Source organism: Stigmatopora nigra, chromosome 3, assembly GCF_051989575.1.
Source record: "Stigmatopora nigra isolate UIUO_SnigA chromosome 3, RoL_Snig_1.1, whole genome shotgun sequence".
NCBI lineage: Eukaryota > Metazoa > Chordata > Actinopteri > Syngnathiformes > Syngnathidae > Stigmatopora > Stigmatopora nigra.
Window position 1 is genome coordinate 17,254,279 of NC_135510.1, and position 26,751 is coordinate 17,281,029.

The 26,751-nt window shown below is 37.3% G+C and overlaps 1 protein-coding gene across 2 annotated transcripts in view; it reads right to left on the minus strand.

Annotated features, from left to right (window-relative positions):
- Positions 1-26,751, minus strand: part of ntrk3b (neurotrophic tyrosine kinase, receptor, type 3b) — a 215,247-nt gene that overhangs the window by 157,508 nt on the left and 30,988 nt on the right. For both annotated transcript variants that reach the window (XM_077713645.1, XM_077713644.1), the window contains exons 2-3: positions 24,082-24,156; positions 18,582-18,653 (exon numbers count right to left, since the gene is read on the minus strand). In XM_077713645.1, the coding sequence (XP_077569771.1) occupies positions 18,582-18,653; positions 24,082-24,156 (147 nt within the window). The remainder of the gene's footprint in view (positions 1-18,581; positions 18,654-24,081; positions 24,157-26,751) is intronic.

The following is a 26,751-nucleotide window of genomic DNA, read 5'->3' on the forward strand; positions in this document are numbered from 1 at the left end:
TTTGTCTTTAGTAGCATTAAGAGTATGGACGCTCAAAAAAATGTATTTTGTATTTTTAGACTGTTTTAGATACTCTTGAAAATGTTTACTTGTCACTTTACATCTGCATAAGTGTTCGTTTTTTTTATTCATATATTTTTATAGTCACTGAATTTCGAGGACGGCATGTATAAAGTTTAGTCTAATCTAGTCTAATCTAGTCTAAATCTAGTCTAAATCTAGTCTAAATCTAGTCTAAATCTAGTCTAAATGTAGTCTAAATCTAGTCTAAATGTAGTCTAAATGTAGTCTAAATGTAGTCTAAATCTAGCCAAAATCTAGCCAAAATCTAGCCAAAATCTAGCCAAATCTAGTCCAACCTAGTCCAACCTAGTCCACCCTAGTCCACCCTAGTCCACCCTCGTCCACCCTAGTCCACCCTAGTCCACCCTAGTCCACCCTAGTCCACCCTAGTCCACCCTAGTCCACCCTAGTCCACCCTAGTCCACCCTAGTCCACCCTAGTCCACCCTAGTCCACCCTAGTCCACTCTAGTCCACCCTAGTCCATCCTAGTCCACCCTAGTCCAACCTAGTCCAACCAAGTCCACCCTAGTCCACCCTAGTCCAACCTAGTCCAACCTAGTCCAACCTAGTCCAACCTAGTCCAACCTAGTCCAACCTAGTCCAACCTAGTCCAACCTAGTCCAACCTAGTCCAACCTAGTCCAACCTAGTCCAACCTAGTCCAACCTAGTCCAACCTAGTCCAACCTAGTCCAACCTAGTCCACCCTAGTCCACCCTAGTCCACCCTAGTCCAACCTAGTCCAACCTAGTCCACCCTAGTCCACCCTAGTCCACCCTAGTCCACCCTAGTCCAACCTAGTCCAATCTAATCTAATTTAAAATCCCCACAACCACGCAATGGCCTTAGTTTACATGCAAACACAGGGCGTATACACATTTCATTTTCTTAACCACTTCATCCTCACTAGGACCACGTGGGTGCTGGATCCTATCCCAAGGCCGGGAACACCCTGAATTGGTGGCCAGCCAATCACAGTGCACAACAAGACAAACAACCAATCACAGTCATACCTAGGGGCAATTTATAGTGTCCAATCATCCTACTATGCATGTCTTCGGAATGTGGGAGGAAACCGGAGTACCCAAAAAAAACCCACTCAGGCTTGGGGAAAACATGCAAACTCCACACAGGTGGACAAACCTGGATTTGAACCCAGGACCCCCCACTGTGAGACCTAAATACTCATCCGTATATACACCTGCAATGTTTTTTTCCTGAAAAAAAACCCATAGAGTAAAAAGGGCTTCAATTTATCCGACTATGTTTCCCTTGTTGAACACATACATCCACAAATTGTCACAAGCCCCTCCCCCACCTGAGAATGAGTCATTTCTGATAAATACACACATGCCGCAACGGATATTGAATAGTACTGGCTCCGCCTTTTTTTCTATATCTTGACAAACTCAAACGTTTACTCCATAAATTTAAAGATGTCGCTTTTCTCGTGAATTACCGAACTAATATTGAGCCCGGGAAATGTTTTCAAATGTTTTGCATTTTTAAATGAAATATTTATGGTATGGCTTATGGAAATATTCATGATTTTGCTCTCCTGTGAATCGTTCAACAAATTGTTTTGTCACTAAAAATGGCTTTTTTTTCGTGACAAATGTGGAAGCTAAACCAACGTGAAGGTTTTGTATCTCTGTAAATTACGGATGTAAGTAATATTCAGTGTTTAAGTCGTTTTTATGAACTGCTGCGCTGCGTTTTTCTTGCAAAATAGTCATTTTCGGTATATTCATGATGTTTTTATTTTAGAATTGCTATGCTGATATATATTTAGTTTCATTTTTTTCTTGATTAATGCTAACAAATAGCTATTTTCAGTAGATTATTGCAAATTTTTACATCTTACTTTAAAAACTACAAAACAAAATGGACACAAGTACATTTATATCAATTTATTCTTAAACACGTATTCAACACCAAAGTAAATGTTTTATGTTTTTACCATGTTTTGCCTTCATATTATTATTAATATTTTCTCAAAATGTGTCTCGTATCTCAAGATAAATATTTGCTCAAAATGTACTCGTATCTCAAGATAAATATTTGCTCAAAATTTGACTCATATCTCAAGATAAATACTTGCTAAAAATTACTCATATCTCAAGATAAATATTTGTTACATTTTTTTGCTCGTATCTCAAGATAAATATTTGTTACATTTTTTTGCTCGTATCTCAAGATAAATATTTGCTAAAAAAATTACTCATATTTTTTTTTACATCAGACATAGGCATTGTCGTCATCATTGACTTGACAAAAAGCCTAGTAGTCATCATAGCCTCAGCTGCGTATGACGAAATTGTATAGTGCTTCTCCACTGGTCCGCCATCCCAGGCAAGACCCCTTAACTGACATATTCAGACTTGTTAGCACTCCGCCACGATGGAAACATCGCATCACCTCTTGTTGCCTCACCGATGCTAACAAGAATAAAATGTATCACTTACCTCTCACTGTCTTCTTACTTACCCTCCCTCAGTTCGCCTGTAGAAGGCAGATCCACGCCAAAAATTGTGGGCAGTGGATCGGGCGTTTGTCAAAAAGATACTAGGAAGCGGGGCTCGGAGTGGTTGTTGTCGTAGCCGCAATGGCCGCCCGACATCCGCTCCCCTGCCTCCTTTCTCTTCGCCGTCTACGGCGTACTTTGGGGGGGTTGGATATCCTCGGAGATCCTGGAGGTCTCCGGATGTTCTTAGGGATATCGACAGTCAGTCCGTAGTAAGTTGTGAAATTGGGTGTCTTGCCTTTCAACCAACGAACTGGAGAGCAATGAGCCGCTGCGCCCGAGCGCGCCGCCATCTTGAACTCTCCAATATGTCAAGATAAATATTTGTTACAATTTTTTACTCGTATCTCAAGATAAATATTTGTTACAATTTTTTACTCGTATCTCAAGATAAATATTTGCTAAAAAAATTACTCATATGTCAAGATAAATATTTGCAAAATAATTACTCGTATCTCAAGATAAATATTTGCCCAAAAATGTACTCGTATCTCAAGATAAATACTTGCTCAAATTGTTACTCATATCTCAAGATAAATATTTGCTCAAAATTTTACTCGTATCTCAAGATGATTATTTTCTCCAAATTTGTCTCGTATCTCAAGATAAATATTTGCTCAAAATTCGTCTCTTATCTCAAAATAAATATTTCTTCAAATATTATCTGGTATCTCAAGATAAATATTTGCTCAACACTTCACTCGTATCTCAAGATAAATATTTGCTCAAAATGTCCCGTATCTCAAGATAAATATTTGCTCAAAATTTGTCTCACATCAAGACATTTGCTCAAAATGTGTCTCACATCAAGACATTTGCTCAAAATGTGTCTCACATCTCAAGACACATATTTGCTCAAAATGTCACTCGTATCTCAAGATAAATATTTGCTCAAAATTTGTCTCATATCTCAAGATAAATATTTGTCCAAAATTTGTCTCATGTCTCATCATAAATATTTGCTCAAAATTCATACCTCAAAATCCTCGTAAATCGAGGTACCACTGTACTACAAACCAAATCATGTAACATCTACATTATATCCACCACATTTCTCTTGACAAAATTCCCACAAAATCCTCCCTTTTGAGTAAAAAAAAGCACCGGTTTTAAGCACTTCCAGCCAAAGGACATCTCAAAAATTCATGCTTCGACAATTCATCGGCTTGTCTGCCAAAAAATCTGACCTTTTTACGTAATCCGACCGCTTTCAACCCAAAAACTCCTTGAGGACAATAACGAATAAAAATGGCGTTGTACTGTTTCTCAAGTCCCAATTTCCGGTGTTGCGCTGCATAATTCATCCTTGAATCATCAGCAATTTAGTTGACATGACTCGTACACTTTATGCCGACTGCGTGGGTGCAAATGCACAAAAAAAGCCGCCATTTGCTGGACTGGGTGAAGGTTACGTGGACCTGCTTTACCTCCCACAGACTACTGGCCTGCCGCCTCGCTCTATAAAGGCTGAAACCATGTGACCGATGGAAATAGACCACCAGGGGGGTGAAGGGTACTTCTAGATCTCCCCCGGACTGTTGACGGTATTTTTCACCAAACTCGGCTTGGTTCGCGGGCTGCATTAATGTCAACTCGATTTCATGTGGGCCGGACTTTTTTTAAAAAAAATCTAAATATTATACCTAAAATGGTCCGGCCCACATGAATTCCAGTTGACTTTCTGTTTTAGGATCAAATTAAAATGAAGAGTAAAGATGTCCATTAAATTTCCTGATTTTCCCCTTTTTAAATCTATATCTGTCATTTTTTTAATCCATTTTTTCTGTGTTTTTAGTTCAAAAATCATTTTGTAAAACTAAAAATATATTTAAAAAAAATCTAAAATAAACATTGTTTTAGAACTATAAAAAACTGAATATTCAGAACTTTTAATCCAGTTCTTTTAATCTATATATAAAAAAAAAATCTAAATATTATATCTAAAATGGTCCACCTCACATGAAATCAAGTTGACATTAATGCGTGCCTCAAACCAACCCTGGCTTAGCATACCGTATTTTCACAACTATAAGGCGCACCCACCGCATTATAAGGCGCACCCTCAATGAATGACATTTTTCCATATATAAGGCGCACTGTATTATAAGGCGCACTGTCTATTTTGGAGAAAATTTAAGACTTTTAAGTGCGCCTTATAGTGGTGAAAATACGGTAATTGCTATTGACTTCCAGGTGTGAAGCACTCACTACTTTACAGTCACCTCTAGAGCCAGCCATTGTTGATCTTGAAAATACGGTACTTATTTTTGGGATGTGGGAGGAAACTGGAGTACCCAAAATAAACCCACGTAAGCCCCGAGGAGAACAAGCAAACTCCACATAGAAGAAACCCTGAACTGGGTAATCAACCTCTCTACTCTAAAAAAAACAATCTAAAAATGTCTAAAGAACACAGTAAAAAAAACACGATGTTTTACCCAACTAGTACTTCCATAGCCGCTGTATACGGCTGCAAATGCGCAACGGGCGTGTAGGAGGAACTCCTCCGGTTAGACCGCGAAATAGAACGAGAGGAGATAAGCAGCTGCTCTGCATTTCTTGGAGGAAGAAAAAGTCACGTCAATAACGCCCGCGCAAACAAAAACATTTAACGAAGCCCACGATGGCCTATTGGCCCGCCCAAGCATCCGCACAAAAGCCACGTTCATATATACAGTTCAATATAAAGTTTTAGCAGTTTAGTAGTGGATCTAAATGTGTTATGTGTGTGTGGGGGGTGTATCACTTGGGAGAGGCGTAGTAATATCGTATTTTCTCGCATATTAGCCATCTCCGCGTATAAGCCATACCCTTAAAATTGCCTTCAAATCGTTGAATTTGAAGATTTGTCGCATATAAGCCGCCCCCTGATTCATAATTTTCATATCCATATTCATGGTTTTAATAGGGAGTATAAATGTGTTACTTTGAAGAGAAAAACGTATACTTTGGGTATTTTCTCGCCTCCGCGTATAAGCCGTACCCTTAAAATCGTTGAAATTGAAGATTTTTCGCGTATAAGCCGCCCCCTGATTCATAATTTTCATCTCCATGTTCGTGGTTTTAATTGGGAGTACAAATGTGTTACTTTGAAAGGAAAATCTGGACAAAAATGATTGCATGTGGTATTTTTGAGATACTGTATGAATCAAAAAGATCATCTGCTGGATTGGACATTCCGAAAGGGTTTTATAAATTCAAAAAGGAAGTCATGTGGGCAGTACAACCAGGAAGTGTGTCCATAGCGGTTTAGTTTATCATCCCTAGGTAAGATGTCGGCGCCCTGACCGAACAATGACAGTTTTTGTTCACGTTTTATACAAGATACGGTCGAATTTTATTCATATACGTCAAAATTCATTTTATTTAGCGTTTTATCTGTTTATCTTTTCTCTATTTTGATATAAATGACCATATCGGCCACATAGTCTTGCATTATGGCGTTTCTTCTTTGTCACCCATCATTTTCGTGCATGTCAGATCTAATCTATGCGCATATAAGCCGCACCCTTGATTCAATCACATTTAATGCAAGTTAAGATATTTTCCTAAATTTCATTCATAGACATCAAAATACATTTTATTTAGCGTTTTATCTGTTTATCTTTTCTTTATTTGGAAATAAATGACTATATCGGCCACATCGTCTTGTGTTACGGCGCATGTCAAGTCTAATTTATGCGCATATAAGCCGCACCCTTGATTCAGTCATCATTTTTTAATTACCGTATTTTCACAACTATAAGGCGCACTTAAAAGCCTAAAATTTTCTCCAGAATACACAATGCGCCTTATAATCCAGTGCGCCTTCTATATGGAAAAAACAGAAAACCAAAAACGACAAACCACCACTGTCGGATATTAAAAAAAACACAAAGGCCTGAACTGAAACAATACTGGTAAATATTTGGATGCCATCTTAGTTTACAACATCTTCCATCATATAGCTCCTCCCCCACTGCAAGATTTTATACAAAAAAATCCAAAACATCAACAATGGCCGGCTCTAGAGGTGACTGTGTAGCGAGTACTTCATACCTGAAAGTGAATAGCAAATACTGTATTTTCACGACTATAAGGCACACTTAAGTCTTAAATTTTCTCCAAAATAGGACTTATATGCGAGAAAATATGGTAATAGTGCTAAAAAGTATTTATTTGATTTTTACTGATGGATTAACCCTGATGCAATTGCACTGATATCCAAACACGAACGTCAGAAATCCCATAAATATGAAACGCAATGTAATTTTGGACGTTTTTGTATTGTTGAGTCACGCAGGTACGCTGCAGATATCGTTGATGCGCGATAATAGCGAGCAGTTAACGTGCGAAAGTAATTTTCATGCTGCTGAACAATGTCTTTTTGTATCAGTGCAGTTGAAATGTCAGGCCTTTTGTGTTGCCGCCATGATAAAGGTGGACACTTTTTTTTAATAACCACAATAGAATATGAGACTTTATCTTCAATCTGACGATGGCAAAGTCCATTTTCCTTTTTTTTGTTGCTAAATCCGAGTCGTCCAAACGTTATTTCCACAACAGAAAATTCTAAGGATTCGTAAAATACTTCCACTTTCATTTGTTAAACAGGATAACGTAAAAATATATTTTTATCTTATTTTTTTAACTGTTAACTCACTAGATGCTGTTGTTAGAGAAGATAATAGTCCAATCTATTTTGTCTGGGAGGGCTTGCAGTACTTGATTTTAAACATATTTAATATCTATAACCATTAGTATAGCTTTGAATGTACAGTGGTACCTTGAGATATGAGCTCAATGTGTTGCGGGACTGAGCTCGTATGTCGATTTACTCGTAACTCAAATGAACGTTTCCCATAGAAATGAACTACAAGCAAATTAATTTGTTTCAACCCTCTTAAAAAACACTGAAAACAAGATATTGGATTGGAAAAACATTTTGATTTGGTCTAATTCGCCATCTATTAACAAAGTAACACATAACTAGTGGTTTAATAGTACTAAAATATGTTTAATAGTACTAAAATTAGACGGATTTCTCACTTTTTGCACGGCAACGCGCTCGTAACATAACATAAACAAATTTAAATGAAACTCGCATGTCAAGGTACCACTGTATACTGTATTTGTTTTTATCAGATTTTTATTTTATCAGTAATAGCTAGCACAGGGGTGGGCAAACCTTTGGACCCGGGGGCCATATTGACTTTAAAAATTTGACAGATGGGGCGGGGTCAGCACAAGATACGATACACATAAAAAAGTGCATCCGTTAACAGTACATATGAAACATAATTAGAAAAAAACGGGCGAAAGTATTAATGTACTCATCACTCATTAAAGTAGAAAAGTATAAAGTACAAAGTCAAGTAAAAAGGATTGTATGAAGAAATATTAAAATGTACTTGAAAAAAACATAAAGGGGCTGTAAAACACAAAAAACAAATAAAAGTGGACAGAGCTAATGCTAATGGCTTCCATGTGACGGCGCCATCTTGGGGTAAAAAATAAATAAAAATAAAAAATTTAAAAAAATAAAAATTGGACAACGTCGGGGGGCCGGATTAAAAAACCTAACGGGCCGTATATGGCCCGCGGGCCGTAGTTTGCCCATGTCTGAGCTAACTAGTTCATTGAAATTACATTTTTTGTTGTGTTTTCTCTCGTATGCATAATAAACTCAAGAGTGCAGTAAAAGTACGTTAGGACATCGTGACTCACTATCACGTCATCAAAGTTGCTTTCAAAGTTTGAGCATCTGCCCCCCCGATATGCAAACACTCGTTCGGAATCCCAACACACGGATGGTGACAGCTGCAGTAATGACTTGTTCATGAAATGCCCCAAAGCGTGCGGACTCATTTATTTTGGCTCAACACCGATTCTAACCTCTGCTCAACTCAAAACGCCGTCATGCTTGAGCACCCCCAGGCCAGGTTAGCAGGAGCAATTTACAACACAAACTTGACTGTTTATGATTGCAAGTTTACACCAAGAAAACCAAGAATTCTGCCGGCCTACATTTAGAGTAATGTACCGTATTTTCACGACTATAAGGCGCACCGGATTATAAGGCGCACCTTCAATGAATGACATATTTTAAAACTTTTTCTATACATAAGACGCACCGGATTATAATTATACTGTATTATAAGGCATACTGTCTATTTTGGAGAAAATTTAAGACTTTTAAGTGCGCCTTATAGTCGTGAAAATACGGTAATTGCTATTGACTTACAGGTATGAAGCACTTGCTCACTCCACAGTCACCTCTAGAGCCAACCATTGTTGATGTTTTGGATTTTTTTGGATAAAATCTTGCAGTGGGGGAAGAGCTATATGATGGAAGATTTTGTAAACTAAGATGGCATCTGCATATTTAACAGTATTGTTTCAGTTCAGGCGTTTTTGTTTTTTTAACATCCGACAGTGGTGGTTTTCCGTTTTTGGTTTTCTGTTTTTCCCATATATAAGGCGCACTGGATTATAAGGCGCACTGTCTATTTTGGAGAAAATTTAAGACTTAAAATTGTTGAATTTTACAATTTCCCATGTATAAGCCGTACCCTTAAAATTGTCTTAAAATCGTTGAATTATGCAATTTCCCTTGTATAAGCCGCACCCTTAAAATTGCCTTATAATCGTTGAATCTTACAATTTCCCTCGTATACAAGCCACACCCTTAAAATTGCCTTAAAATCATTGAATTTTACAATTTCCCTCGTATAAGCCGCCCCCTGAATCACAATTTTCGCCTCCATATTCATGGTTTTAATAGGGAGTACAAATGTCTTACTTTGAAGGGAAAATCTTGATAAAAATCATCACATTCTATTTCTGATATACTGTATGAATCAAAATGATAGTCCGCTGGATTGGACATTCCGAAAGAGTGTTGCTTGCACGCAGACAAATTAAAAAAGGAAGTCATGTGAGCAGTACAACCAGGAAGTGTGTCTCTAGTGCTCTTGTTTATCATCCCTAGGTAAGATGGCGGCACCCTGAGCTAACAATAGCAGGCACAAGTGAGTTTTTTCCCCATTTTATGCAAAATACAGTTTATATTTTTTCTTGAATTTCATTCATAGGCGTCCAAAATACATTTTATTTAACGTTTTACCAGCCTTCCAGCTTCATTCATGTCTAACTTATGCGCATATAAGCCGTACCCTCGATTCAACTCATCATATTTTGAGTGACAATTAGAAAGCATTCCATTAAGTCTTTATAACCATAAACAATTTGTGGTTTAGCACTTGCATATTCATGCTAACGCTCATAGAGTAGCACCACTTTAGCTCGTCTCGAACATGACAAGGTAAACAAAGAAGCATTTCACTTATAATTAAAGGTGTTCTGGAGCTGGCCAGCTGACCCGAGAATAAAAGTGACATTTAACAATAAGAAAATGTTGCCTGGTGTATTTTAATGAGGCACTCTCCCCACGTCTGACCGCCCAATGGAGACTGACCTTTCTTGCTCCACCGTGACAACACTCCCTTCACATTCATTCTCTCTCTCGGCCACATTAGAATAAAGAATCGCCCACCATCTAGCCATCTGACCTTTAATTTGACACAGGCGGGACCAAAAAAAAATAAAAAAACGGGCCGAAGGAGTGGCGAAGAAGAGCGAAAAGTCAGACAGACTTTGTCAAAATACCTTTTTTTGCCACTAAAAATTCAATGAGGGAATGACAAAATAACGTGAAAAGGTAAATATGAACATAGTCAGTTAATTGAGTACAACATTAAGAAATGAATCTGACATTATTGGGTATTTTAGGGTACTCAGAGGTCACTTATTCTACATTTTCTATCATTTCATATTGATTTTACAGGATTATTTTGGTTCGTTTGTTAGTTTTAGTTGATTTTTGGGCATTTCCAGTTGAAATCCTGTCATTTTTGTGGCAAAAGGTTTCTTATTAACTCATTAGCCGCCATGAAAGACCATTTTCTGACACCAGGGGGCGCAGTAGTTGATGTACTTGATCACACAACTCCCAAAATTCAGATTTTTAAAGAAAATTAAAACCTTTCATTATTTCAGTACACTATAAATGCCCGTCAGCCTAAAAAAAACCGTATGGGCCAGATCGGACCCCCTAGTTGGCCACTTCTGGCCCCTCAAGCCGCACATTTGACACCAAAAGCAAATTTTTGTTGTTGTTTTTGACTCAATACAATCCGATTTTGTTCAAAATATGTTTTGCATCATTACTAACTTTAAATATAACAAAAAAACTAAAATATATCTGTCCCTAAGTATTTCTGTTGTCCTATTTATTACGACATAAAACCGGGAATTTTAGCTTTTAGTTTTGGTGTGTCACCCCAAAAGTTCATTTTGGCCACGCCCCCTATGAAAAAACTCGCAGTCCACCTTGCGGACTTGCTGTGTGTCTCTCCAGTTTTTTTTAACTAGGTCTACAATGTCTTCTGTGTCTGTCTTGCTGCTGCAACCAAGAAATTTCCCGAATACGGGATAAAATAAAGTTCTAACCTAAAACATTTGAGTAATTACAACCAAAAAATATCAGTTTCCATTGACTAAAACTAGACAAACCAATTTTTAAATGATTAAAACAAGACAAAAAGCAATAAGAGTATAGTAATCCCTCAAATATGGCCTAAAACTCCCATTATAATTACATATTAATACATTACAGCCATTTAACATGCTAAAATAGCTGTAAAATGTAATAAATATACACTTTTTGATAAGTATACTTGTATTTCTGTCTCAGGCCGAAAACATATTGTGGTAGTTTTAATGTGGTTGGTCCTACTCTACGTTTTTTTTGTTTATTGCGGCCATTTTTGGTCTAAAATAACCGCAATATTTGAGGGATTACTATAATCCTTAAACAAATAGACTTGTCTAAACCAACATGTGTGGAAATATCCAAAGTACAGAATCAAACTAGCGGGATATTTAGAAACGAATGAGCATGTCAAAGCAATTAAAGAAACTTAAAAAATCAATTAAACTCGAAATGAACTCGTGCTATAATTTCCGGGTGTTGCTCGGCTGGACGGATCCGACTGTTTACAGTGCGCGCCCACAGTCGACTTTAATCATCGGCGTAGAGAATAAACAACAGCGCGTCGTACCGTGTTGACGTCTCACTCGAAGACGTGATCAAATATTTAGGTGGCGTGGAACGCGCAACCCGTACCTCAATTAAAATTCCTCCTTTAAACAAGACAGTCGGTGGACGGTTGAAGTTGTCTCATTTAGGTAGCGCTTGAAATGAAGTTCTCTCTTGCGTCCTGGGGATGATTCCGGTTTGGTTTCGAGCCCATATTGTAAAGCAAACTCATTAAGAAGGCAAGCACTTTAGAGAAGAGTTCAATTGGAAAATTAAATATAGCTTAGCTCAATATAATAAATAAGTAGTAGTCAACATGACTACTACTTAAGAGCTGTGTTGATGACAAACAAACTCTGTGGACTACTTCCGAACTATGTGGACTACTTAGGAACTATGTGGACTACTTAGGAACTATGTGGACTACTCACAAACCATGTGGACTACTCACAAACCATATGGACTACTCACAAACCATGTGGACTACTTAGGAACTATGTGGACTACTTAGGAACTATGTGGACTACTTAGGAACTATGTGGACTACTTAGGAACTATGTGGAGTACTTACGAACTATGTGGGCTTCTTACAAACCATGTGGACTACTCACAAACCATGTGGACTACTTAGGAACTATGTGGACTACTTAGGAACTATGTGGACTACTTAGGAACTATGTGGGCTACTCACGAACCATGTGGACTACTCACAAACCATGTGGACTACTCACAAACCATGTGGACTACTTAGGAACTATGTGGACTACTTAGGAACTATGTGGACTACTCACAAACCATGTGGACTACTTAGGAACTATGTGGACTACTTAGGAACTATGTGGACTACTTGGGAACTATGTGGACTACTTGGGAACTATGTGGACTACTTAGGAACTATGTGGACTACTTAGGAACTATGTGGACTACTTAGGAACTATGTGGACTACTTACAAACTATGTGGACTACTCACAAACTATGTGGACTACTTACGAACCATGTGTACTACTTCGGACCATGTGGACTACTTACGAACCATGTGGACTACTTCCAAACTATGTGGACTACTTCCAAACTATTTCAACTACTTCCAAACTATGTCAACTACTTCCGAACTAAGTCAACTACTTCCGAACTATGTCAACTACTTCCGAACTATGTCAACTACTTCCGAACTATGTCAACTACTTCCGAACTATGTGTACTACTTCCAAACTATGTAGACTACTCACAAACTATGTGGACTACTCACAAACTATGTGGACTACTTCCAAACTATGTCGACTACTCCCGAACTATGTCAACTACTTCCGAATTATGTCGACTACTTCCAAACTGTGTTGACCTAAGAAAAAACAACAGTGTTTTATTTTAAAAAGAAAAAAGGTATATATAGGAATTTTCATTTCCTATCAGTGCAAAATTTCCTTTCTAGCCCATCGTATTACCTACGACATTTTAAACGAAGCCAATCTTGTCATAGCTGCAGGCAACATCCAACCACAGAACTCCGTTAAAAGCATGGAATGTACATTGTTTACAATTCTGCCTTAATGCAACATGGCAGTGTGCCAAAATAAAATGTGGGGGGGAAAGAAATGTGGCGTGGATTCAACTTGGCATCGTCTTTACGTGTTTTAATCTCAAGGTTATACGTTCTAGGAAGAAAGAAAAAAAAATGAAACTGTCGTCTTTGAAGTCAAATACTATTACCTTCTACTAAATGGTTAGCTGCTTGCTAGGTGACTGCAAGGATGATGATTTCAAGCTATATTAATTATTACGTGTCAAGGCGACCTCAATAATGTCCCAAAACAGAGGCTCAGCTAGTGGTTTTTTCTCTCGAAGGGGGAGGGGCATGTTTCAAAACAAGTTGAGGCCAAACTGGACGCAATCACAATGTCAGAATGGCTAATTAAACTCATTTATTTTATTTACTCTGGGCTAGCTTTCAGTTTATTTGTCATGTGCAAGGTTATTTAATGCTACGCTGACTTTTTGAATGAAAGCAGGCAATTATATATTTCGTTAAAGATTATGTAGTACGATGGAGGAAAAACATGAAAGGAATACTTCCATTTTTGTTGGAATTTGGTGGTTTACATTTTTTAAATTAGTATTATTTTATATTATTTGTGTATTTTTTCATAATACATCGTTGACAACCACTGTGGACTACTTACTTACTAGTTGTCGTAGTGGTTGTACTTATTAGTAGTCCTACTTATTGATTAATCCTGAAATATAAGGGTATTTTAATATTTGAAATTATTTTTGTATTTAAAATATTCAAAAATACATGTTAATCAGCAGTTAATTATGGACAACATGCAATTAAATTATTAATTGTTTGAAAGCAAAAACAGCTGTAGATATTTATGTAAACTAATTTTTCAGAATAACGAGAAAATGTCCATAAAAATAACAAAATACTGAAATTTTAGGCTTTCCTAAAATGATTGGAAATAATGCAAATGCACTTTTTTATATTATAGACTTTCATCTAGTGTTAAATATGATAAATGCAACTGAATGTAGGCTCAATCTAATAATCTTTTGTCGACCATATTCAAAAATTATTTCGATAATTTGCTTAAAAAATATATTTTTTTAAACTATTAGGTCTTAGGTGGGCCCATGTGTCATAGATTGAACACCCGTAAGGGCCAATAAATTATTTTTTTCAAACTGTATTTGGTCTTGGGTAGCCCACGTGCCATAGATTGGACACCCATGCGGGCCAATAAAAATATTTTTTTTTAAAACTGTATCTGGTCTCGGGTGGCCCACATGCCATAGATTGGACACCGTTGCAGGTCAATTAAAGATATATTTTTTAAAACTACGTCTCAGGTGGCCCATGTGCCATAGATTGGACACCAATGCGGGCCAATAAAAATGTTTTTTTTTTAAACTGTATTAGGTCTTGGTTGGCCCACATGCCATAGATTGGACACCAATGCGGGCCAATAAAAATGTTTTTTTTAAACTGTATTAGGTCTTGGTTGGCCCACGTGCCATAGATTGACAACCATGCGGAAAAATAAAAATATATTTTTTCGAAATATGTCTCGGGTGGCCCACGTGCCATAGATTGAACACCAATGTGGGCCAATAAAAAAGCTATTTTTTAAAAACTAATAGGTTTCGAGTGGCCCACATACCATAGATTGGACACCGATGCGGGCCAAAAAGTATATGTATTTTTTTAAAACTGTATTAGGTCTCGCATGGCCCACGTGCCATAGATTGGACACCATGCTCTAACATTAACAACCAGTATAGGAACTTTTCTTTCATTATATTTTCTACATGTCCAATCCATTTTAACTCCTCAAATAAACAAACATAATTAGTAAGCACTCAACTCCAATAAAATAAAAACATATGTCTCACACCACACCAGGTATGATTAACCTACACAATCATCGTAACTATGATTGAGTAAACAATAATAGTCCATAATTCTTAGTAGTACTTATTAGCTAGAGAGCCGGTTGCCAGAAGCGTCGGATAAATTCCATTCAAATTTGTTTGGGCCAGAAAATAAAAGTGGAAGGAGGATTAATATGTTTCATTAAACGTTGATGAGTTTGATTAAAGCTTCTGATCGCCCCACGTAGATAAAATGGATGGATACCCTGACACGGGTAGACAAATAGTGCAGGCTAAGACTCGGCCATGAGATGGCCACGTAAATCTGACTTGGGGTCAGTCGAGTTTCACATTGCTGCCTTTAATTTAATGTTGCCATTACAAGTTATTTCCTCCAAAGTTGCCCCCAGTAAACACACTCTTTACAACGGTAGGGCTGAAGGGAGCTCAAATGGAGCATAGACCGCTAATGCGATTTGGTGTTACACCCTGAACGTAAGAAAAAAACAGTCGATCAAGGAACTGACACGCTTAGAAACGCCACAAATCGACGTTTTTTTTATCGGTTTCAAATATTAATTCAATTCTTTAACGCTGTTAACTTTTAATGGAAAGTTTGGGACGAATTGGAGGAAAGATGGTAAAAACTATTGGAGTTCAATCTTGAGGGGTTTTTCGTATTTAACTGGCAACATCAAAGACGAAATCCAGTCTGATTTTAAGATCATTAAGATAATTTGACGGAAATATCACCTTAATGATGATGTTTTTGAAACCAGTTTTACTTTTCAAACTATTATGACTCCTTTTAACAACAACTTAGAAGTAAACGTGTCTTGTGGTCTTTGATGATTCATTGTTTTTGCAGTAAAACTGATAATTTGACGGAAACATTACCTTAATGATGAAAAATGTCATGTTTTTGAAACCGGTTTTAGTTTTCAAAATATTATGACTTCTTTTAACAATAACTTAGAAGTAAACGTGTCTTGTGGTCTTTGATGATTCATTGTTTTTGCAATAAAACTGATAATTTGACGGAAACATCAACTTAATGATGAAAAATGTCATGTTTTTGAAACCAGTTTTAGTTTTCAAAATATTATGAGTTCTTTTAACAACAACTTAGAAGTAAATGTGTCTTGTGGTCTTTAATGATTTAGTGTTTTAAGTAAAACAGATAATTTGACAGAAACATCACCTTAATGATGAATACTTTCATATTTTTTAAACCAGTTTTACTTTTCAAAATAATATAACTTCTTTTAACAACAACTTAGAAGTAAACGTGTCTTGTAGTCTTTGATGATTAAGTCATTGCAAAGCATCAAAGACCAAAAGACACATTGACTTCTAAGATGTTGTTGAAAGACGTCATAGTATTTGAAAAAACAGTATTAAAAAAAGACAAACGCCTGAACTGAAACAATACTGTTAAATATGTAGATGCCATCTTAGTTTACAAAATCTTCCATCATATAGCTCCTCCCCCAATGCAAGATTTGATACAAAACATCAACAATGGCTGGCTCTAGAGGTGACTGTAAAGTAGTGAGTGCTTCATACCTGGAAGTCAATAGCAATTACCGTATTTTCACGACTATAAGGCGCACTTAAAAGTCTTAAATTTTCTCCAAAATTGACAGTGCGCCTTATAACACAGTGCACCTTATATATGGAAAAAATGTCATTCATTGAGGGCGTGCCTTATAATGCGGTGCGCCTTATAGTCGTGAAAATACGATAATACCAACAACACCTTCACACCGGACTGTCTTTCTTACGAATGACATTTCATCAGCGAGCACAAAATCCAAGAGGTTTCATTTTAAAAAAGACTGCGACCAAGTTCCTCGGGGCGTGCTTACGCCTAGAAAATAACAACGCGATAACAGCCTGTCATACACTAACACGTCAGTCTTTTGTTAGAGAAATTACTTTGCTCTTCGCTAGCGTACCGCCCAACCCGGCCGGACAAATTGTCCATTTAGAAAGTGGCGGTTAAATGGAAGCGCGTCGCTTTCTTGGTTCGTCTTTGGCGTGTTGAAGCCGTGCAGATAGGAATCCAATTATCCAAGGCAAATAATGGATGTCTCATTTAGGAGAGGCGCCGTTCGGCAACAATAATGCCCCCCCACACACACACGTTCCCCTTCGCGAACCTCTCAGCGAAATACAAAGCCATTCTTTATCAACATCATCATCTCAATGTATTAGCTTTTCCGGGCTGTAAGGAATACAGCAGATGGGAGCTAATTTTGACGCTAAAGGGCTACATTTGATTTTTGGAAATGGGGAGATTAGTTGGCTAATTTGGAGATCTGGTCAAAAGAAGATAAACAAATAAACGGAAATGAAAGTGACGCTTGGTTGGAAGCAATGTGTAACAGTTGGATGCTAAAGGGCTAGGCTTAATGTATTCGAAACTGGCGGTTAGCTAGCTATTTTGGATAGCAGGTTAAAACTAATTAAATAAAATCTTGGATGCAACTAATGTGTACTAGTTCATTTTTTTTGACAAAAGGGCTATATTTGAATTTTGAAACAGGCTAATTAGTTAGCTAAAGGGTTACATTTGATTTTCAAAATGGGGAGATTAGCTAGCTAATTTAGAGAGCAAATTAAAGCAAAACAAAAATAGACAAAAATAAAGACTAATGCTCAATACTTCGTCCATTTTTTGACACAAAAGGGCTATATTTTACTTTTCAAACAGGCTAATGAGCTAGCTAAAGGCCTACATTTGATTGTTGAAACAGGCAGATTAGCTAACTAATTTGGAGAGCAAATTAATCCAAAAATGGACCAAAATAAAAACTTGGATGCAACTAATGCGTAAAAGTTCATCCATTTTTTTGACACGATAGAGCTACATATGAGTTTTGAAACATGCTAATTAGCATGCTAAAGGCCTACATTTGATTTTGAAAGATTTTAGCTCACTGATTTGGAGAAAAGGTTCAAACAAAACAAAAAATGACCAAAATAAAAACTTGGATGCCACTAATCCGTAATAGCTCCTCCATTTTTTTACGCAAAGGACTACATTTTAATTTTAAAACATGCTACTTAGCTAGCTAAAGACCTCCAGATTCGATTTTTGAAACATGCAGATTAGCTTGCTAATTTGGAAAACAGTTTAAAACTAAACAAAAATCGACCCAAATAAAATCTTGGATGCAACCAATGCATAAAAGTCCACCCATTTTTTTTAAATACACTAAATAATATTAACATTAAATAAAACTATCAAACTAGAATACACCATGTGACTTAAAACAGGTGCTAGCAAATGCCTTGTACGAGTTTGCTAGCTAATCACAAGCACAAATAGACACATTTTCACTCATTAACACGTTAGCATTGATTTGCTAAATAGTTGATAACCCGTAATGATGTACAATAATCACACAGTGATTAAATGTGAGGAGATAAAAACAATATACTTGATTTTTTGGGGTTTTCTATGCCTGAGTCATGAAGTAAAAGCCGTAATTTGCAGTTTTTTTGGTGTAACGGGATATTGAGAGGACATTTACTCACATGTAGCGTAGGTGTGGATTCTGAGCGAAGGCTCGCGCTTGAATCACCTTCAGGTTGCAATTCATGATGGTGCTGGAACAAATAAGAGGAGAGAATGTGTGTCAAAGCGTGAAGAATACACCAAAAAAAAGCTTTGGCGTGGGAGGAAACCACTATTGTTTCCCAGTCCTTTTCATTTCCTTTTTTGGCTGGTTTGTACACGGTTTTGGAATTATGTAACTCAGCCTTCTCGAAAAGATGTGTTGGAAATGAATAAAAATGTCTAAATTGAATTCATGGCAGTGTACGTTTCATTTATTTTTTGTGTATACACACGTTATCATTTTTTTTTTACGTAAACATACGTTAACAGCAATTTCCAGACTGAACCAAAGCCAGAAAGTGTTTTTATGAAAATTAAAGACAATATCCAGTCTTTAAAAACCTAACATTTCTATCCCTTAAACCGTAAAAATCAACAAAAAACATTTTAGTGGCTTTTTAAAAACATCGAATTTGACTTTGCCTACATTTAAGATTATTTTTCACTCACAATAATCATTTTTTGAAAGATTTTGTTACGTTATGTTCAAGAAAAAAACTGTCATGAGCATTCTATTATGACTACAGTGGTACCTTGACATAAGAGTGCCTCGACAGAAGCAATTTGAGATACGAGTAACTCCCTTGAGTAATCTCTCTAGGAGCACTGGGTGGGGCGTTGCATGTTTTTAATGTTTTTTCCCCGTTAGCAGTTCAAAATGGCGGAGCTTGTTCGCTAATATGAAAGGAGTATAAACTACTTGTTGGTAAGTGGTTGTGTGTTATCTTAATGTAAGGACATTTGCGTGCATCATTTTCTGAATATTTTGAAGGGAAGACAAAAGCAAACAACACTCGATAGGTTGCATCTGAAAGTCAGGGTGGAGGCGGGGCCAATAGAGCCAAGAAAGGTATCAAAATGTCATGCAAAATTAGAATTAAGTTTAGTGTAAGGTTAGATTCAACTTATTTTTGACTGTCTGCATCATAATCCAAGTTCATTTAAATATATTTATGTTACCGTATTTTCACGACTATAAGGCGCACCACATTATAAGGTGCATCCTCAATGAATGACATTTTTTCCATATATAAGGCGCACTGTATTATAAGGCGCTTTGTCTATTTTGGAGAAAATGTACGACTTTTAAGTGCGCCTTATAGTGGTGAAAATAGGGTAATTGCTATTGACTTCCAGGTATGAAGCACTCTCTACTTTACAGTCACCTCTAGAGCCAAACATTGTTGATGTTTTGAATTTTTTGTATAAAATCTTGCAGTGGGGGAGGAGCTATATGATGGAAGGTTTTGTGAAATAAGATGGCATCTGCATATTTAACAGTATTGTTTCAGTTCAGGCGTTTGTGTTTTTGTAATATCCAATAGTGGTGGTTTTTCGTTTTTGTTTTTCTGTTTTTTTTCCCATATATAAGGCGCACTGGATTATAAGGCGCACTGTCTATTTTGGAGAAAATTTAAGACATTTAAGTGCGCCTTATAGTCGTGAAAATATGTTACTAGAAAAATCCCTCTTCCACAAAATATGAATTAAGCTTATATCTCAAGGTACAACTGTATCAAAACAAAGAAAAAATCATGTTTAATAATACTTTCTGTCCCCAAATTTTTATTTTCAACCAATATATTTATATTCATCAAAAACAAGTCATCAAATTCAACATCCCTACTTTCCCAAACAAAGCAAAAAAAGCCATTTTCCATTTCCCTGGTTCGGATATTAAGTCGCAATCAGTGGTATAGTCTGAAAGTAGTAGTACTTGAAAAAGAATCCTCCCTCCAAATGACTTCATTCCACGAAAAAATGAAGTTGTGTCTGGTACGAATAAAAAATGGCGAGTTCATTCTGTCACGCTCTTGCTCACTAGCAGGAGAATCCACTGCAGCGAGTCCAAACAGTTCTGCCTCATCTAAATCCAATTTTAATTCCAAATTTAACTTGGCTCAGCTCATAGGCTCCCCGCAGCTTCAATTGCAATGCTGTAATCAAAGTAGTCTCTCGCTGACATCATCACTGTGCGCCTCCTAACAATAGAGTGTGCTATTTAAACTCACATTATCTTCCCATCACGTCTCAGTGGGGTTTTCGTTGAGACGACAGCCAATTACGAGATATCGTTATGAGTGACAGTTGCGATTGGGTCGTCAACCTGATGTAGGGAAGTTACAGAAATATCAAAGAGTAGTTTCGGTCATCAATGGCGCATTTTTTGTATGAACCAATGGGCGAAAATGAATTGGATATCCAGTTTTTGGCTGAATTAAATGATAAATTGCATTTGTGTATTTGTAAATATAAAAAAATCTATTTTCAATGACTTTACTTAAGTGTGTCTTTGATAAAAAAGCAATAGTTTAATTAATCTGCAAAACCCAAGCTTGTAAACGAATATTATTTCGAATTTGACTTTAATTTATACACAGATAATTCAATGCTATTGCTGTTTGAATGTAAACAAAAGATGGGTTTGAACAAAATATTTTACTGGACATTTTTTGGCTTTTTACTCCAAAAAAGTTTGAGATTTTGAGAAAAATATTTATGATAACCATATAAGTTACCACAGAAAGCTAATATCGGTATATTTTAATGGGAAATGGTCTCTAGATTAGAAAATTATGCAAAAGGAAACAGCTAATCCACATTTAGCATGATTTGTGGATGGATGTGTGGGTATGTTAACATTCTCTCGCTACGTTTGTCCAAACCATGCAACGTAGAGAGTTGAATTTTTTTATGCTGACCAAAAACGACTGTCAGATCCAAATAGACAAGTGTTTAAATTTCTTCACTTTGTATATAATAAATAAAATGCATTTTTACAAGCATAAATCCTCCCATCATCAGGCAACCAAAGGGTTAATCTTTGACCAAATTTCCCTTTTTCCCCACAACCAACTATATATTTTTTTAAATTATTTGAACCACCAAGTCTTTATAAAGTATGAAATTAGTTCCAGATTGACGATTTGGTCGATCAATGTATTTTAACCTGGAAAAAAAGTTTGACTTCCTAAGTATATAATGAGTTGCGGCATACAAAAGCAGCCGCCATCATCACCATCATGAACATTGTAATGTTATAACACTCTAGTGGATATTTTATTTTAATCTATTTCCAATTAAAGCATCAACAGAAACATGCACAGCAGCTCTTTCATTAGCGCACCGCTCTCCTGCATATTTAACAACACGCCGTTTTTCATGAATGATTGCGTCTCATATTGTCGTTATTGAAATATGCAATAATGAGCGTCAAAGTAGGGCTATGCGGAATGTTACGGGACCGCTACGCGGACCCCCTCGCCAATCGTCTACTCGACTCGAACCCCCCGCCCCCTCGCACGCAGAGTTTGCGGTAATGAGAAAAATGCTAATTTGCTGCTGGAGATATTACACTTGGCCTCCCTGATGAGGGATCAGCGGGATCAAGGGAGCGAGGCCAGCTCAGACTTTAGAGGAGGGGGAAAAAAAGATGGAGGGGAGGTCAGCAGGTAGCCATTGAGAAGACTGAGTGGGAGAAGTGTTTTTCTTTGGTAATAGCAGGTGAATAAGTTAGACCAGGGGTGGGGAAAGTTTTGGGCCTGGGGGTCATATTGACGTTAAAAATTTGACAGATGGGCGGGGTCAGCACAAGATACGATACATATAAAAAAGTGCATCCGTTAACAGTACATATGAAATATACACGGAAGAAAAGCACTAAAGTATTGACATACTTATCACTCATCATTCAAGTAAAAAGTATAAAGTACAAAGTAAAGTAAAATGGAATGTATTAAGAAATATTAAAATGAAATTAAAAAAGATGGAGGGGAGGTCAGCAGGTAGCCATTGAGAAGACCGAATGGGAGAAGTGTTTTTCTTTGGTAATAGCAGGTGAATAAGTTAGACCAAGGGTGGGCAAAGTTTTGGGCCTGAGGGCTACATTGACTTTAAAAATTTGACAGATGGGCGGGGTCAGCACAAGATACGATACATATAAAAAAGTGCATCCGTTAACAGTACATATGAAACATAAACTGAAAAAAAGGAATTGAGTATTAACATACTCATCATTCAAGTAAAAAGTATAAAGTACAAAGTAAAGTAAAAAGGAATGTATTAAGAAATATTAAAATGAAATTTAAAAAAAAGATGGAGGGGCTGTAAAACACGAAAAACTAATAAGAGTGGACAGAGCTACTGACACTGGCTTCCGCGTGATGGCGCCATCTTGGGGGAAAAAATACATAATTTGGACAATGTCGGTGGGCCAGATTTAAAAGCCTAGTGGGCCGTATGTGGCCCGCGGGCCGTAGTTTGCCCACTTGTAAGTTGACAGGTATGGGTATGAGTCGTCCAATCCAATTGGAGGGGGATGGGCCAAAGAACCTTATTGATGAACAATTTCATATATTTTCGAAACAGGTTTTACTTTTCAAAATAACATGACTTCTTTTAAAAACAACTTAGAAGTAAACGTGTCTTGTGGTCTTTGATGATTCAGTGTTTGCAGTAAAAGTGATTTTTTGACGGAAACATCACCTTAATGATGAACAATTTGATGTTTTTGAAACCAATTTTACTTTTCAAAATAATATGACTTCTTTAACCAACAATTTAGAAGTAAACGTGTCTTGTGGTCTTTGATGATTCGGTGTTTGCAAAGCATCAAAGACCAAAAGACACGTTTACTTCCAAGTTGTTGTTTAAAGAAGTCATATTATTTGATTGATAAGTAAAACTGCTTTCAAAAACATGAAATTGTTCATCATGATTAAAGTTTTTATAATATACATATAGAAAACCTGTCAACTCGTATAGTTCGCCCACATTTTCTTATCAAAATATTTTTAACAAACGTTGCACGAATTAAAATATATGGGAAAACACACGTAAAATAAAAAAAAAATAAACATTTGTATTGTATCAAAAAAACAAAATAGTGGAAAAACTCAAAAGTTGACACGTATGGGTATGACGTCCAATCTATTTGTAGTGGGAGGAGCCAATGAACCTTTACTACCGAATTAAATGGTTGTCTATTTGAGCAAAAAAAATCTGAAATACTTTGACACTCATTTTTTTAAAGAAAAATTGAATTATGATGAAAAAATAATGAATTAAAACAAATGATTGACCTCGATTTACGATTTTGTAAAGCTAATCTGACCTTATGTTGCCATAAACATCCAACCATGTGCTTCATTTCATCTTTCAACTGTAAATATATATATGAATTCAGACTAATCCAGTTAATTTTGAGCTGGGAAGGTCGGCAGCAATTGAACGAATCCCAATTCAAGTCGATTGGATGACTATCACTCCATTGGCAGCCAATGAGGTAAAAAGCTCTCTCTGTGTTGAGATTAATCGTAAAAAAAATATATGTATATTATATATTTATGGATGTGTCATCACTCAGCTCCATTCCCCATTCTTCCCCCCATTTCTCATCTATCTTTTAATGCCACTCACAGTCTTTGCAGTCCAGTGTAGAGCGCCATGTCCACATCCCGGAGGGTCTGCAATCCTGTCCAGTTCTCGATATGTCTGTAAAGAAGACAATGATCATGTTAGACGTGACAAGTTGGTCAACACTAAAACAAATTGAAACCATTTATAAACAGGCTCTGGAAGTATTGGACCAAAAAACGCAAAACCACTGTAGAATATTTAAAAAAAACAGCTAAACTGGGACAATACTGTTGCCACCTAAGTTTAAAAAAAATTCCATTACATAGCTCCTCCTCCACTGCAAGATTTTTATTTATTTTTTGCATTAGTCAGTGCAGTAGTAAGGGATACACTATCCTGACTGGAGGTTTGGTCGCCAAGACGTTTGGTCGCCAAGACGTTTGGTCGCCAAGACGTTTGGTCGCCCGGACGTTTGGTCGCCCGGACGTTTGGTCGCCCGGACGTTTGGTCGCCCGGACGTTTGGTCGCCCGGACGTTTGGTCGCCCGGACGTTTGGTCGCCGGGACGTTTGGTCGCCGGGACGTTTGGTCGCCGGGACGTTTGGTCGCCCGGACGTTTGGTCGCCCGGACGTTTGGTCGCCCGGACGTTTGGTCGCCCGGACGTTTGGTCGCCCGGACGTTTGGTCGCCCGGACGTTTGGTCGCCCGGACGTTTGGTCGCCCGGACGTTTGGTCGCCCGGACGTTTGGTCGCCCGGACGTTTGGTCGCCCGGACGTTTGGTCGCCCGGACGTTTGGTCGCCCGGACGTTTGGTCGCCCGGACGTTTGGTCGCCCGGACGTTTGGTCGCCCGGACGTTTGGTCGCCCGGACGTTTGGTCGCCCGGACGTTTGGTCGCCCGGACGTTTGGTCGCCCGGACGTTTGGTCGCCCGGACGTTTGGTCGCCCGGACGTTTGGTCGCCCGGACGTTTGGTCGCCCGGACGTTTGGTCGCCCGGACGTTTGGTCGCCGGGACGTTTGGTCGCCCGGACGTTTGGTCGCCCGGACGTTTGGTCGCCCGGACGTTTGGTCGCCCGGACGTTTGGTCGTCAGTCTTTTGGTCCCTTTTGGTCGGCGGTCAAATGTACTTAAATACTAAACAGTAATTAGATATTAAACTCTCTTTCTCATGAATATAATTTTGAGAGCTGGTTTCAACAGTACTTAGATATTAAACAGTACTTGGATATTAAACAGTACTCAGATAAAAATTTGCATAAGGGACACTTATTGGTGTATCTATCATTTTGGTCCTTCGAGGTGGATTTGAATCAGCGACCTAAGGACTGAAAAAAAATAAAAAAATCGAGACCAAATCCCTAAGACTTCAGTCCATTTGTCTGCAATTTTTGGCATTTTTCGGCATTGGGATTTGCTACAAATATGACATCCTTAAAGATAACTGTTCCAATTTATTTTCATTTATATATTGTAAACATCGCTACTGAATTCCAGTGTAGGTGTATGTACGTGTGTACTAACGAACTAGGTTACCCTCATGTCACGCCGGCCCTTTAATGCCATTTGAGGCTCCCCGATGTAAAATTAGCAATTAAAAGTCTAAACTTGGTGCTCACTTGGGGTCACAAGCTAAAGACTTTTAAGGTCTGTGTTTATGTTTGCGTCTACAATATTCCCACCATATCTCTTTTGCAGTAAACAAAGCTAAATGTACCCCGGCGGGAGATAACATAAAAGAGCCGCTAATGGGACATTATTAAAAAAAAATGGACTTTAAATGTTTTTATTCATATAGTCGTCGTCTCTAGTGTGCCTGCTCACGGAAATAAAATACTCGTTATTTTCAAAGAATGTTGACGGAAAAAATGCTTTTACATGATGAGGATTAGCTTTTTGTGTTGCTAATAGATTAGCATTGAGTTTTTTAACCCGTTTTGGGAATTAATTAATGGGAAATATGACTGTTTTTTGTTTTAAGTGAGATTAAAGTGTTTTTTTTTGTTTTATAAAAAGGGAATTTGATTAACTGATACAGTTTTGGTATGTCTCGTGAGTACTAGTACCTGTAGAAGTATGGAAGTGTTTAGCGGAGATTTTTAAACGGGGTTGTCTAATACGATTCTCGAAGGAAAAATGATACTAGAGGAATGGAGAAGTGTAGGAAAAGAGGAATGAAGATAATTATTCATACAATGCTGTGATGAGAGAAGCTGGTTGAGGCTGGCCTAAGGATATCATTAAATATTTGTGAGCAGTAGTATGGTTTTACACTGAGGAAGGGTAGCATATTTGGACTGTTTTGCATTAAGGCTAGTATTTGGAGAAGTATGAGGAATGTCAGATTGTGTTTTTGAAGTAACGTTAACTGGATTTCATGTGGGCCGGACCATTTTAGATATAATATTTAGATTTTTTTTAATAAATGGATTAAAAGAATTGGATTAAAAGCCCTGAATATTCAGTTTTTTAAAGATCTAAAACAATGTTTATTTTAGATTTTTTTTCAATATATTTTTAGATTTTACCAAAAGGTTTTTGAACTAAAAACACAGAAAAATGATTAAAAAATGTCAATTATTGATGTAAAAGGGGAAAATCAGAAAATTTAATATGCATCTATACACTTCATTTTAATTTGATTCTAAAACAGAAAGTCGGCATTCATGATTTACTTTCACGGGCCACACAAAATGATGCGGCGGGCCAGATTTGGCCCCCGGACCGCTACTTT